The 15,653-nt window shown below is 41.4% G+C and overlaps 1 protein-coding gene across 3 annotated transcripts in view; it reads left to right on the top strand.

The window, feature by feature from the left end:
* The first annotated feature begins 593 nt into the window (after window positions 1-593).
* FGF2 (fibroblast growth factor 2) overlaps window positions 594-15,653 on the top strand; it is a 64,240-nt gene continuing 49,180 nt past the window's right edge. The window contains exon 1 of one of the 3 annotated variants that reach the window (XM_075615833.1): window positions 594-1,570. In XM_075615833.1, coding sequence (XP_075471948.1) covers window positions 1,393-1,570 — 178 coding nt within the window. In that variant the 5' untranslated portion in view covers window positions 594-1,392. The remainder of the gene's footprint in view (window positions 1,571-15,653) is intronic. The other 2 variants (XM_075615824.1, XM_075615819.1) reach the window with 2 other exon arrangements.

Here is a 15,653-nt window from a genome sequence, read left to right as displayed (position 1 = left end):
TGAAAATATATTCCCATGAAAATATTTTCTTATTATGTACATTCTGGAGCAAATATAGACTTATTTCAGACACTTTCATCACCTTGTCAGTCTCACAGTGTCATAACATAATGCGGATAAAATGTGGACAGACATTACACTTATTGCACTATATTACATGAGTTAACTTCACTTTGCCCAGCCCTATGTTATTCTTTATTGGGAAAGAAAAATCTGTAAAAGAAAACTACAGAGGTCTTTTGGAAATAAAATTAAAATGCTGAACCAGGGCTACCTCTTGCAGGCCCCTCTAATCCAAGCACAAAGAAAAATACAATTGAGGGCATTGTTTAATACTTTGGATGTCTTTCAACCAACTTTATACTCTATGCTGGTGTGCCTATGAGAGCAAAGTAGTTTTGAGAATCAGTCTTCTAATAGTGGATCTGGCAGGCTCCAGTACAAACCCCCAGCTCCTCATCCCTATCCTCTCCTCCTCCTTTGATTGCCCTGCAAAGCAATTGAATGCTGGGGGGAGGGAGCTGAGAGGTGGCTGCTGGCAGAGCCCGTCCATACCCAGAATTTGAAACAGTACACTCCTTCTATTACAGTGCATTCATTTGCTGGCACTGTGCTTTGCAGTTGCTTCCTACACTTCTGGGGCTGGGAAAATATGCGCTGGTTTAGTAGCTGCTCACATCAGTGAGAGGCTGTTGCTTTTAGGTGCCCTTAGCACAGAGTGGCTGGAGACCTTAGCAGAAGGAGGAGGAGGAGGCCCCTTTATAAATAAGTAACTCTGACATAACAAGTCCTGATGGCAGAGGGCTGGATCCGGATGCAGAGCACCCTGCAGAGTGCCCCCACCTCTCTCTATAAAGCCAAGCTCTGCGCTCATGCAAACCTCAGCACCCATCACTGCTGTGCATAAGAAGAGATGCTGTTTCATAGCCAAGGAAAGGGTGACAGACGTGGAGGCGAATAGCACGGGTGCCTACAACTGCTGAGAAGGTGGGAGGAAGACTCAAATAACAGGTCGTGTTTATCATTGGAATAAAATGCTGTGCTCACTGCTGGATACAGAACATAGTGTGGGGTGGCAACATCGGGTGCAGCTTTGCAGCATGGATCTACAAGGGGAGAGCAATTAGGGAAGGCAGGAGAACCCCGTGCGAGGAGCATTGGATATGACAGACAATACTGCAGTGTGCCCTAGTTTCAGCTGCAAGTAATTCAATGAGCAGTGAGGGGGCCCTTTAGGGAGCTGAGGAGGGAGGGGCAAGTTAAAAGAGGACATTGGCTCCCTGCGCATCTGAGGTCCACTGCTACCTGCTGAAACTTTACTGGACCAGTGCTGTGCTCCCAGTGAGGGAGGCTGGGGGTAAGAAGGGGGCTGTGTGGCACTTGGTGGTGGGGATGGCAGCTGGGAGCATCACTACCCTGCCGGTGGGGCCAGAGGATGGGGGCGGCAGCGCCTTCCCACCGGGTAATTTCAAGGACCCCAAGAGGCTGTACTGCAAGAACGGGGGCTTCTTCCTGAGGATTCACCCAGACGGCAGAGTGGACGGAGGCCGGGAGAAGAGCGACTCCTACAGTGAGTGCACATGCTGGGGGCAGGGTCACCCACCACAGGGGGGGGGGGGTATGAATGGTATGGTATGGGGCAAAGGCATGCTGGCCAACGTGGGGACAACTTCTAGCGGGAGGACAGTTTGCTCGGTTAGAAAGTCTGGAAAGGATTCATTAGGCAGTGAGATACTACTGTAGATTGTCTCTCCAATGTTGGCAACTTTTCCCTGTTCCACCAGGAATTGGAGGCTGCCTGATATTTCTCTGGGAAATACATACATGGAGCACTTTTTCTCTGATGTTAGATCTCTGGTCACTGTAAATTCTCCCAGATAGAAGCTTTTACACACAGGACCATATGCATTGCTAATTCGTAAGCCATATTACAGGCCATGTGAGGAGTTTGGCTGTAAGTTGTCGTTCTGCTAAGCACTGCTTAGTAAATGTGGTCCATTATGCCTGTAGTTATCCTTCATCGTAACCTTCTGCATGGCAGATTGGCTGCATGCTGTGGCATGGACTGCTGAAGGGGTTAAAATAGTTGGACCTGTCCATTTAATTGCATGCAATTTAACCTTTAAAGTGTGTCAATTGCACGTACGTCCAAAGACGTACTAATAATAACAATAATTTAATTAGAGCGTATAATGTGAACAGACAACCCAACATTGCCCCTTGGTTAGCTTACACTAGAGGCACCTCAGTGTTACAACATGCTGTATACTGCTCTGTGCTGCCACTCTGCAACTCTTGCCGGTGTTGGTTACCATCAATGAATCAACACTTGCCTGCTGCAATAGGTCCTAGTGAAGTACCCTAACCCCACACCTTTATTTTCTGAGAGCTGCGATGATTATTTTCTTGTGTACACCATAGCAAAATAACACGATTTCCTTTACCACCAATCTCTTTCCAACTGTACCATTCTCAATATCAACATGGTCCCCTTGGTTGTTTTAGTTTATCATAGCAATTTAAAGCAACGATACTACTTTCCTCCCTTTTTTTTTGTTATTTGTATAGTTAAAGCATGTGACAATGTATAATTCTACATGCTTACCTAAGCTGCCAATCGTTTGGTGCTCCTATTTTACATCTCTAAAAATCCTTATGGTGTTACTAACATAATGGCTGCTTCTGCCAATGTTACTCAACAGCTACAATGTATCCTTATATAACTAAGGTAGCATATATTACTAAGGTAGCATTATCTATTGTTACAGTTTACAGCTCAAACTGCTGGGAACATTGGCAGCAAATGATCACAAAAAGGAAAGTGTTGCAAAGATCTTGCACTGCTTGGGAGGTGGGCTAGAACCTGCTGTAGAAATCAAAGGATGCTTTAAAACTCATTACAAATCGCACTGAGTTGAATAATAATTTTTACAAAATACAGTAAGTATTATCTAATACTACAGAACTGATTTATTTAAAAAGATGTCACATGTTTTGCTGCTCTAACTATAAAAATGCTTTCTTTCTGTGTGATAGTTGTGCTTGTTTCTTACTTTTATCTAACACAGCATCAGTAGGTTTAGAAGCCACAGTGGTATGAAGTATCACTCTGTAGGACTACTAGTGATATTGGGAACATTGTGAGTTATTCCTGCAGGGGTAGTAATTATTTCTGCTATTGGTCATGTTTATTTGTGGAGCCCATATGACTTTCATATTTCACTGTATTAGTAGACTATATAACCTTTACGAACAAAGTCGGTGCTATATAAAAAAAATAGTGCACAATTCTTATCTCCTTGAAGTGTTGCAGTTATTAAACTTTGGCGCAAGCGGCTGCCATCTTGTAGCCCGCAGCCCTTGTGTCCGAATGTAAGAAATGGTAGCCGGGCTCCCACTGTGCCTTTCTTATTATTAATACTACGGCTCTGCACTGATCATTACTGTATAGAAATTAGTTTAACATGAGATAACAAGTGGGACACACAATGGAGGAGTACTTGAAGGCAATTAAACTGCAGTGCCCTTATGATCTTGCATGTGCATTTCTGCCTGAGAAAGCAAATACGTTACCATTACAAAAAAAAGTCACAACTGCAAGTCTGAGTAGAGTTGTGTAATGGTAACCTAATCTCTGTAATAGCCTTGCATTGCTACTATTAGGTTGATGCTCTTCAGGATTATTGCCACTTGGCAAGAGATTCACAAATAATATCCAAACTCCTATAGTAATCAAGGCTGGAATAACTCATGGAATGAAATATATTTGCCAGCCACCGATCAAAGCAGATTATCTGGCAGCATCAGACATCTGAGGTTTTTCACTGTCATTGTGGCCATATTTTTTAAATAGTCATGTTAGGTCATGTGCAAAGAAAGCCACATATGTTTCTATCAAATGTGAAAGAGTGCAGTTAATCTTAATGCCGCCAGAAAAAAAAGTCATTGGAGTGGTTTTGGGTAACAGACAAGCTCGCAGTATCCAAACCAGTGGGATTTGGGAGTTTTGGACCAAAAAGGACATTCCAAAACCTTCTCTGCCAGAGATGCTGGCGATGCATTTCAAAAACCCCAGGCAACAAGTGTTATTTGATGGAATTGTTAAGATTTATATGAATGAAATTGTCTGCCATGTAGTAAAACACACCTCAAATAAGTCACACTGTAGATGTTGGCTTATGTGATTTGATGTTGTGATTTTGTTTTAGTTACCCAATACAAAAAAAAAAAAACAAGAATTTTATATACAGTTGACGGTCAATTGCTGGTCTATTAAGTTATTGTAATCTACTGTAAAATTGAGTATGATATTGGGATACGGCACAGTAACCTTTGGACAATTAAAATTGAAAGTAAAGAAGCGTAAGTGGTTTTGTTTACTACGATAGCTTAGACCACTTATTATTCAATCACAGGATAACTTACACCATCACTTATTATTGCTAAACAGAAAAAAATGGAAATGTCTTGAGATACTCTGCGACCTAAGAGGAGTCCCTCAAAAATAATACCCTGCTCGCCTGAACCTGATATGAATCAATTCCTTTTTTTTCATTATTACATAATCATGGAAGAGGTGATAAAATGATTGGGGTGATCGTTAATAATTAAATGGTTGAGCAGAATTACAAAGTTCTGAATTTAACCATTTGGGTACAATTGGTTTTTCAGTCTCTCTTCTGTCACAAGTCTGACCCCATAAATGTGAGTTACTGATTTACATGTAACCATAATACATTGTCAATCCTTGGTCTGTAAACCATATTAAGTTGCATTGTGTACGTGTGGACGCGTCCCCATACATCCATATATTGATGCTGCTGAAGCGTCTCATCTGGAATTCATTGTGTGTAATATCTCTTTATCAAACTGATGGATGCTCTGTCTCCATTTAGGATTCACAGTCAGGGACCTTTAAAAAATTGTAAACACATTCCAATGTTATCCATGTGGTGGATTTACTATTTGTATCTCCAGCTTTAAAGATGTTGCACATCTGCAGTTTGGTTTTTACTACAGTGGGAAATACTACGGACCATGAACAATTTGTTGCAAAAACTATATGAGCATTTCAGGTGTTGCCTGTTAAAACCAAAAAGGCCATGACTCGAGCAATCTTTGACATTAAATGAATGTTAATAACCACTATGAAAATGCATTTTAAAGTTTGTGTACTGTGTTCTTATTTTTATTTTTTTTTAACATTTATGAATAAACCTTCTAGTTGCAGTTAAGTTCAAACAATGGTTTTATAAGGTTAAATCTTTGAGGTAGTGCTTTTTAAAATAAATAAAAAACCAGACAACTATTTAAAAAGATTTAGAATGAACAATTTAGTGTAAAGCTTGCTTTTTGGGACTCCTCTTAATGCAGTTGCATGATTATCAACCTTTGGCCAAAATATGTAACTAAAAAGAAGAGATGAGCGAAACTGGAAAGATATCAGTATCCCGGAATTTCCCGAACTTTACATTCAAAATCCATTCCGTGGTGTAAAATCCATCGACGGATTGTTCCACTTTGAATCCCTGTGGATGAATCCAAAACCACTGTTGGATACAATCCATATGATTTTTAAGAATCCAATCTGCATTCTCTGCAATCCGTGGGCGGATTCCGCAATCTGTGGATTGGATTCTAAAAGATCCGCCAACTGATAGCGGAAACCCGCCGTGTTTGTTGTCAATCTGCAGACCAAAGGAACCGGACGATCCGAGGGGGATCCAAATCCGCTACAAAAAATGTGCCCATCTCTACTAAGAACACCTTTTTAAACTGATAGATGAAAACAGTATTGATGTTGAATTGCAGTCTTTTTATGCAGCTTATGGAATAGAGTTTGGAGATCTGAAATGGTTAAATGGAACAGATTGCAGGCAATAAAAAGAGGAGGGGTGTTTAAAGGATTGTGAGTTGGTTGTGTTGTCTTTTGTCTCATTTCTTCATTATCTTCCAAACTGAAAATTCAGCATGACTGAGTCAGGGAAGTTAAATAATCTATAACTTAAGTAGATGTCTGCACATCACTTAGTGTTGGGTCCTTGGGACAGGCTATCCTTTCCTAGTGTGTGCTTGTATGTTTGATGCACTTTTTGGAGGTTATTCATTAAACTGCGATAGTGTCCTCGTACTTATTTCAATAGGAGTTTCTGTGCGATAGTGCCGTGATCGGTATTATTATAGTGTAATAAATAAACCCGGAATATGTCTCAGCTATATCATCATGGATGGCCCTCCACCAGCTATATCATCATGGATGACCCTCCACCGACTTAACCTTAACTTAAACTTAACATGTCAAAAACGGAGCTCCTCAGACTACCTCCTTCTACATTACTGTTGGCAGCACTATCATACACCCAGTATCACAAGCATGCTGCCTAGGGTTCACATTCGATTCCTCTCTCACATTCTCCTCTCACATTCACAATGTAGCTAAAACCTGACGTTTTTTGCTCCGTAATATTACAAAGATACGCCCTTTCCTATGTTGCTCGACTGCTAAAACTCTGACACAGGCCCTCATTCTCTCCCGTCTCGATTACTGTAACCTCCTGCTGTCCGGCCTTCGTGCCTCTCACCTGTCTCCCCTACAATCTAAACACTGCTGCCAGAATCACCTTACTCTTTCCTAGATCTGTCTCAGCGTCTCCCCTGCTGAAATCCCTCTCCTGGCTTCCTATCAAATCCCGTATCACACACTCAATTCTCCTTAGGCTTTACACTCTTCTGCCCCTCCTTGCATCTCAGCCCTAATTTGTCACTATACACCATCCCAACTCTTGCGTTCTGCTCAAAGATATCTTCTCTCTACCCCCTTTTGTGTCTAAAGCCCTCTCCCGCCTTAAACCTTTCTCACTGATTGCCCTGCACCTCTGGAATGCCCTTCCCCTCGATTTCCGACTAGCACCCTCTCTATCCGCCATTAAGACCCATCTTAAAACCAACCTCTTTAAAGAAGCATATGAGTAGCTCCGTGGCGGATACTTTACACCTCATACATCGACCTTGGACCCCTGCAGACGCACTTACCAGAACACCCTCCTACTGTCTCTGTACATTCTTCCTACTTACCAATTAGATTGTAAGCTCTTCGGGTCGGGACTCCTTTTCTTAAATGTTACTTTTATGTCTGAAGCACTTATTTCCATTATGTGTTATTTATATTACTTGTTGTTTATATGATTGCCATGTGTATTACTGCTGTGAAGTGCTATGTACATGAATGGCGCTATATCAATAAAGATATACAACCCTGTTGTATTTTATTTCCCTGTATTCTTATCTATTGTGTAAAGTGCTCTGTACATTGCCAGTGCTATATTAACAATATACAAACATAAATATATCCCCTCCTCTTTTTCAGGGGACCTTGAATGGGGGAGTGGTTGTCAATCAATAGTTTAATTAATTAAAGGGGGACGGTAGTCTGTGCTGTTCCTAGAGGGAGGGTAGAGGAAGGGTTGCCTGTGCAAACTCCTGACGAGCACATAGTGATATTACAAAAAAGTACATTACACTGCTTCCATTCCTTGGCTTGCAATGTTTATAAGGACAGTTTAGTAAATGTATTTCAAAATACTTAGATCTCTGAATTGTGTTTATCAACACGATGTATCCCCTAACTGCCATCAGTTCATTTTGCTAATCTGACGGCATACTCTTATATTGGCACCGTGAGTTCACTTCATCCCAATGAGGAATAACATTGTTAATGTACAGTCTGTAACCCTTTAAAACACAGAGCAGCACTGCATAAAAGCAACGTGCTACAGGCCGGCGAGGCAGCATTTTGAATAAAACAATAGTGACACTAAATTGTCACACATTTTAATCTAGATGATTTCAATTGTTAAACTTTCATATACAGGAGCACCTGCAGCCTGCTTGGATAAATCGTATGTTCCCGTTTCTCCCTAAGGGGCAGCAGGGTTAGAACACCAGCATGAAAGGAGGATATAGACAGCAATGCAACAGAGATAGTAAATGTAAAGCATTTAAATTATTTCATGCTGTGCAATGGCAACAAAAATAGCGCAGAGGCTGTCACTAACCCAGCTGTCGCGTGCTCGGGGTCTGTGGCACACAGTTGGATTTGTTTGAATGAATCATGGTGAGAGGTTTAGCAGATTGGTAAACATGATATCACTTCAGTATTCTGACAGATTGGTTTCCTATTCCCTGCTATGAATTGTAACCTCTCTTTTTCCATTTGACAGCCTGAGTTTCCCCGTATGTTAGGCTGGTTATTCCTTCAGTTACATTCCTGGGAGCTTGTTGCATAACTGGCAATTGTATGGGTCTGTTGGTGCCACCTCTCTATCGCTATTTTTAAGTCTGGATTTGCCTCGTACTTCAATATGTTGCCTGGGTTAATTTGCTATTCTCTAATGCTCACAATGTTTGTGCTATTCCAGTAGTGCTCAACCTCCTTTTTGTTTAAAGAACCCTATAATTATATTGTGAAATTCTGGGGAACCCCAGCCCTCTCTAATAGTGTGTCTGAGATAAGATGCATTGTAAGGAACCCCAACCCTCTCTAATAGTGTGTCTGAGATTAGATGCATTGTAAGGAACCCCAACCCTCTCTAATAGCGTGTCTGAGATTAGATGCATTGTAAGGAACCCCAACCCTCTCTAATAGTATGTCTGAGATTAGATGCATTGTAAGGAACCTCAACCCTCACTAATAGCGTGTCTGAGATCAGCTGCATTGTAACGTCTTCTATATTTGGTATAATTTTCAAATGACCTGAAAATTGCGGGGAACCCTTTAGAGATTTCCTGTTTAAAAAACACTGTGCTATTCTGTGCAGTAGAACTTGCTGTCACAGTGTCTCTGCTGTAAAGAGCTTACAGTTTATATTCAGTGGGTTTGACGCACCAAAGTAATTTTACATGGATTTCATTTGCCAATTCAACTTAAATTCTTTGTACAAATGAAGCCTGGCATCCATTTTTTTGCCTTCATTCTATAATTTTTATTTAAGTCTCACTACCTGTCTTTTCTTCACTACTCCATCATTGTGGACAATTATCACTGGAGATTTCCATTTCGGAATGTTGGTGTCTGTAATGTTAGGCCCAGATTCACCAAAGGGTGCTAAGCTTTAGTACGGCTTTACCCCCAATTCAGTTAAATAAGAGTAAATGTGTGCTAAAGCTTGGCATCCTTTAATGGACCCTAGCTCTCAATCTTTACTCCCTGGGGTTTCTGATTTCACCAGATCATGTTGAATCAAAGCAGCCTTGTTGTTCTTGCTGGATCCCCTGAAATTATTTTCTTGCACGCTGCCCAATGCTGTCTGGAAAGTGATGGTTTTAGGCAGTAGAAAACTAAGCAATTGATTAGGGATCATAGAGTTCCAGTAGCCCTATACCCCGGCAGGTTTGTATTATGTTTGAAATTAAATGTGATATTTCTGCCTAGGTACTGGAAGGAGGAGGTTGTAGTGGTTAAAGTGTTGGTCTTGAATACACAAGTTTGTGGGTTTGATTCTAGCCTCAGCCACTTAGATTTTGTGTGATGTTGGACAAACCAGTTGACCTCTCTTACTAAGCTTACCCACCTGCAATTGGGAATAAAAATATTATGTTTCATTTATCCCCCTTAGGAAGCTACCGTACTGTGCAGAATAAAGCTTGCCAGAAATGTGCTGGGTGGTTTCTACCCGACGGCTGCATAAATGCCTTTGAAGTACACTTTGGGGAAAAAAGAGCTTTTTTTTATATATTGTATTATTTTATTATCATTATTAGTTTTAAAATAGTTTGCTAATGAGAAGAACAAAAATCCAAACTGGTCATCTTCAGTGAGTCTCACACATTCTGCATCAGAAATCTCATAAATGTCACAGTGAGTTCTCACTCTGACGTCTCACATTTATCTTTTTGGGTCCAGATTTGCAGATCTCGCACAATTGGATCACTAAATGTGACTGGAAATGGGAAATTTGTTGCCAACAGGTTAATTCGTATTTTTTAATGCTGGAAAAAAGACACCACACAATTTTTTCTTTTTAAATTTGAAAACTCCATTTGAAATGGAGTGAATTTGTGCAAATTTGCAAAGAGAATTCGATCTATCAACAACAAAAAAGGGAGAATATTGGTAAAAGAAGGGAAAAAAATATATGGGATAATTCGCAAAAGGAATAGGAGAAACTAGAGAATATTTGTCAATGTGGATACAATAGCGTCTGCTAAATCTGTATATGTATAATTATTATAGTGTGTTTCAACTAGTACTAGACGTGCATCTTAAAAGGCTTCGGGGACCACAAATGGTCCAGAGACTAGAGTTTGGGGTCCACTGGCCTAGAACCACTTGTGTTTAATACCTTTCTAGGAGCGAATCAGGCTGTTACCAAATCAAATTTCCCATTGACTTCAATATAAAATGTAGTCCGAAAATGGCCTGACCGGCCGCTTTGGCAGATGTAGAATAAGCCCCTTATTGTCAGAGGGTTGTGCAGCACAGAGCAGTGAGGAGGGAAGGGTATTCTCTCTGACAACCAGTGCCCACCCTTCCATTCCTTCATTTTATTGTGTATTTTGCTAAATTGCCTAAAGCAGAAATTCTACAGCCCCCTTTTTTCTTTCTTATTTCTATATTGAAGCATGTGACAATGTATAATTCTACATTCTTACCTTAACTGGCAAGCATTTGATGCTCCTGTTATAAATCTGGAACAATCCTGATTGTGTGCCTAGCATAATGGCTGCTTTAGTCAGTGTAACTATGCAGCTACAATGTATCCTTATATTACTATTGTTACAGTTTGCAGCACAAACTGCTGGGAATATTGCCAAGAAATTATCACAAACAGGAAAGTGTTACAAATATCTTGCACTGCTTGGGAGGCGGGCCAAACCTGCTATAGAGATCAAGGATGCCTTGAAACTCATTCAAATGGGATAAAAAGTTGAATAATGGTTTAAAAAATGCAGATAGCATTCTCTAATACTACAGAACTAATTTGTTTTAAAATATAAGATTTCACATGTTTTGCAGCTTTAACCATTCTGATGGATAAGAGCAATCACAGAGCAACATATTATTTTTGTAACATTGAGTTCGCTGCATGAGTTTTGCAAGTTTATTGGGTTTTCCATTTGCATAGAAGCAAACATTTTTATAAGCAATTCCTTGCGTGCCTCACCGGCAAGTGTCTGGGTTAAAGGAGACTTTGCACGCCTGTTACAACTTTGATCAAACTGTGTTTATTTTACCATTATGTCTCAGAAAAAAAAATGTTGTGACATAATATTTGCAAAGACGAATAAACTTGTAGTCTGTAATACTTGATTGATTATGTCATCAAAGGAGCAGCGGCCAATAAGCAAAGAAAGTTTTTTTGAGTGTAGTATTGCATTTGTAGAAACTTATGCTCAGTGTCGGACACCAGAACTCTTATTTCACTGTGCTTCTCCGTAAAATAATACTCATCTCTATATTTAAACTTATTTGAACTTTTAATTGGTAGATGTAAATGACCATTCTCCATGTTTTGTTGCCTTTTGCAAAGTTTATTTCTGGAGGTGAGATTAAATTCTGATATTTTAAATATAGTCCCTAGTATATTTTCCGCTCTACCCCCCCCTCACCCCCCCACCCCCCCACCCCACTGCCTTTTTAAGCTGGACATTTTTGCTAATTTTTACTTCGGTTGAGGTCCAGCAACGCTTTGCTTGTCATATGAATAACGGCGCTTTCTGGTTGCTCTGTCCCCTGGAACATTTCAGGTGCTACCAAACATATTATTGAACAATCATTAGAAATAGAAAGAGTTAGATTGGCGAATGCTCTGACATTGCTGAAAATATATTGTCCCAACCCAAGCAGCCCTGTTGATTTCAATGTGCTATTATCTTAGCCAGTGTTTTTCAACAGCGGTTACCAGGAATATTTGGGTTCACTGAACATCAATAAATGGTTCCCTGCGCTATTAGAGAGGGTTGGGGTTCGTTACAATGCATCTGATCTCAGACGCTCTATTAGAGAGGGTTGGGGTTCCTTACAATGCATCCGATCTCAGACGCGCTATTAGAAAGGGTTGGGGTTCCTTACAATGCATCTGATCTCAGACGCGCTATTAGAAAGGGTTGGGGTTCGTTACAATGCATCCGATCTCAGACGCGCTATTAGAGAGGGTGGGGAACCTTACACTGCATCTGATCTCAAACGCACTATTAGAGAGGGTTTGGGTTGCTTAAAATGCAGCAGATTTCAGATGCAATATCAGAGTGGGTTGAGGTTCTACAGAATTTCACAATCTAATTATTATTGTTCCTTAGCCAAAAAAAAAGGAGAGGTTAAAAAACACTGAACCAAGCTGTAACAATAACCAGTGCAGTGGTTTCAGATAATATTTTTGGAGCATTCTCATCCTCACCCTCTGTCTTAGAGAAGAGCAGGTCAAGGTCATTGGACGGAGGAATAGATGATGATGTTAGTACATCATTGCTTATTTTATTTGTACTGGCGTGATTCCCAGTCAGAAGATTGAAAATAAGGATCCCACGCTTATGTATGCTTTAGTCCAACTTTTATTGTTGGCTTGCTTTCCATCCCTGAAGAAAACACAGTAGGTGAAGAAACGTAGGGGGTGAAGCAGCAGACACACGATATGCACTCTCCCATAGTCTCTCTCTCAACCCTGTAGTCAGCATCCTGTGTGAGATCCAGTATCCTGTGCGAGATCCAGCATGCTGCGTAAAGATCGATAGCAGCAGTGAAACGCAGAGCATCGGTGACACGCAAGCTGAGGAGCCGTCACTCCCGGGACGTGACGTCAGTTCCGGAGACAGAATGCCGGTCGGAGGAAGGGGGGCACACCGTGCTGTAGAGCCGGGACCGTTGTTAATCAATAGGGGTCTACAGCTTACATGTGCCCATCACCGCCAAGGACTCCAGGATTCAAAGCTGATCGCATACACAGGACATGGGAGAACGGAGACTGATGTGACAAGGCAATTCGTTTTATTTTATCTATTTCATTACTGTTTGTGGGAGTGAACAGTTTTTAATGTTGATCAGTAATATTTTATAAAGAAATTTATATAACACTTATTTCATGTTGACACATTGGTGAGCTCATGAAGGGGTGTTACTTTTAGAATATCTGTGTTTGCTGCAAGTCTGCATCTATAGGGACGCATTTCAGTGGTTTTGCGTCATTATGTTTTAAATATACAAATATATTCAATTTGTATTACATTTTATTTTACTTTGGTAATTACCGCCATATAAAAGAATTCACACTGAGTATATGATTTATAGGGTATTTGAAAATAAACGTATATATTAACTACATCATTTACCATCAAGTGGACACACACCTAGCGCACCAGAACACGCACTTTGAGTGCGTGTTCACAAGTTCTTTTATTTATTCCAATTCCCTTAGTTCAGCGGTGTGCAAGCTCCCTGTGCATGCGCCCCCTCTGCCTGCTCTACTCCTCGGTCGTGCCCCCCCCTCACCTCTAATGTTGTATCAAATGACGCTGCGGGGTCATGTGACGTCATGTCATGTGACTCGCGGGGTCATTTGATGTCACGTCTCCATGGCAATGGGAGCCATTTGATAACACGTTGCCATAGAGACACGTGACTGCAGCCGGGTAAGTGAGTTTACATAGGCCTCGCGCTCTCAGCGCGGAGCGTCTGTAAATGCCGTGCCCCCCCCAGAAAAGTCAGGGGGGACGCGCCTCCCAGTTTGCGCACCGCCGCCTTAGTTCATGGTAACTGATGGCTCCATTCAACAACGTATGTGTAATATAAGTTTCCATTTCTGATTCACTAGAAGAACATTTGGATAGCAGTGACCACCTCTACAGGGCAGATTCATCAATCTCCGATGCAGGAAAATGCACCGCTCCTGCGTGTACTTCTATTGACTTGAATGGCAGTGCTGGCTGATTTGGTGCGATACTGCGCATTAGAGCTTGATGAATCTCGGCGGAAGTACCCGCTGGGCACTGACAACTCTCATCCTATTACTAGATGACAAATGTCATTTTACAGGCAGCTGTCGCTTTTTCATCTTCCTTTTTACCGGGGCAAGGAAAGATTGAAGCGAAATAAAAAAAATACACAAATATAATAGTGAACATAAGGCAATTGCAGCAGAAAGCTGATGAACTGTTTTTCATAATACAGAACAGGAAGCAGTAGTTTGTTTACCTGAAAGAAAGGAAGTTCTCTTTCTGCTCCTATCTGTGTAAGGCGCTTGCCGCGGTTACTTACATATATAGATATATGCAAGTCCCCGCTCACGCGGTGCGCAGCTCATGCGCGGGCACACACGCTCATGCGCGAGCACACACGCTCATGCGCGAGCACACACGCTCACCCGCACTCTGCGCTTATGTAAACAAAAAAAACTATAATAAACTTGGCGTAAATGCCAAGAAACCCGGCGCTCATGCTTGGAGCGCTCTCCAAGCATGAGCGCACTGCAGCCGTGTGGCGACGCGCTGAGGCTTTCCCTGGCATTAGTTAGCGCGCCATCCGAGGGCATGTCGGGGGCGGTCCAGTGACGTCACGGAGCTGGTTCGCCCTCATTGGGCGAACCGCTCACGTGACCGGCCCTGCGCTCCCGGGAGCGCTCAAACTAGAAATTTGTTAAGACCTACGCCTCCGCACGCCTGCGGACGCGTGCGCGAGCCCCTGCTAAAGCTGCTCTCATTGCGGCGGCAGGGGCTCACTGACAAGTGTCAGCGCGCCTCAGCACGGGACTCAGCCTTAGGATGCTTTGATCCTAACAGTCGATTCAATAACTCCATGTACATCAACAAAGTGATTTTCGTTACATGCTTGATTTTGTATTTTCCAGCTCATGCTCCATATTTATGATGCCTGGTCCACATATTTTTGTTTTAGACAGTCTGCAAATTTGTGTTTGTTCATATCTGGTTGAACATATTTAATGTAATATTTCTTTATATTGAAAAGTTATTTGTGCCCTAAATGTTAGCAATTGTTATATTACATTAAGGGAAGCAATTAATGCAATTGTTAAAAATTATGATTATTTTTTTTTTTTACACCGGATGGAAGCACGGGGTCTCCAGAGCTGAACTCCATTCATTTCAGCTCCGGCCACCCCCTGCTTCCCGAGATACAGACCTCGAAAGGGGGTGCTGGTATCTCAGCAAAGTTTAATGCTCTCGCCTCACCGGGTGACATCACGGCTTCCTATTGGGCGCTGGAGCTTTGAAAATCCGCCATTACCCTAGCTGAGCGGCTACTGGCACCCCCTATGGAGGTGTCTCCAGAAGCAGGGGGTCCCCAGAGCTTAAATTAATGGGGTTCATCTCCAGAGACCCCCTGCTTCAATCCTATGTTAAAAAAATTGCACACGCTTTGCAAAGTTGTTTGTGTATATTATATATATTATACTATATTATACTATATTTTTATATTGTATTACATATTATGTTATATTATATATAATACAGTATATGCACTATATAATTTGTGTGTGCTGCATATCTTATTGTTTGCATAAAATATTTTGTGTATTTTAGCATTAAAAATGCCTTCAGGAACGGAACCTTTCATTTAAACAGTGTTCCTATGGGAAAACGTGTTTCGCTTTACAACGTTTCGCTACTGAAAGCGTTACTTTTTCACTTTGGTAGGAATCACT

The sequence above is a fragment of the Ascaphus truei genome, chromosome 1, assembly GCF_040206685.1.
Source record: "Ascaphus truei isolate aAscTru1 chromosome 1, aAscTru1.hap1, whole genome shotgun sequence".
NCBI classification, from domain to species: Eukaryota; Metazoa; Chordata; class Amphibia; order Anura; family Ascaphidae; genus Ascaphus; species Ascaphus truei.
The sequence above is the reverse complement of the archived record's forward strand: the minus strand, read 5'-3'. Positions and strand labels throughout refer to the sequence as shown.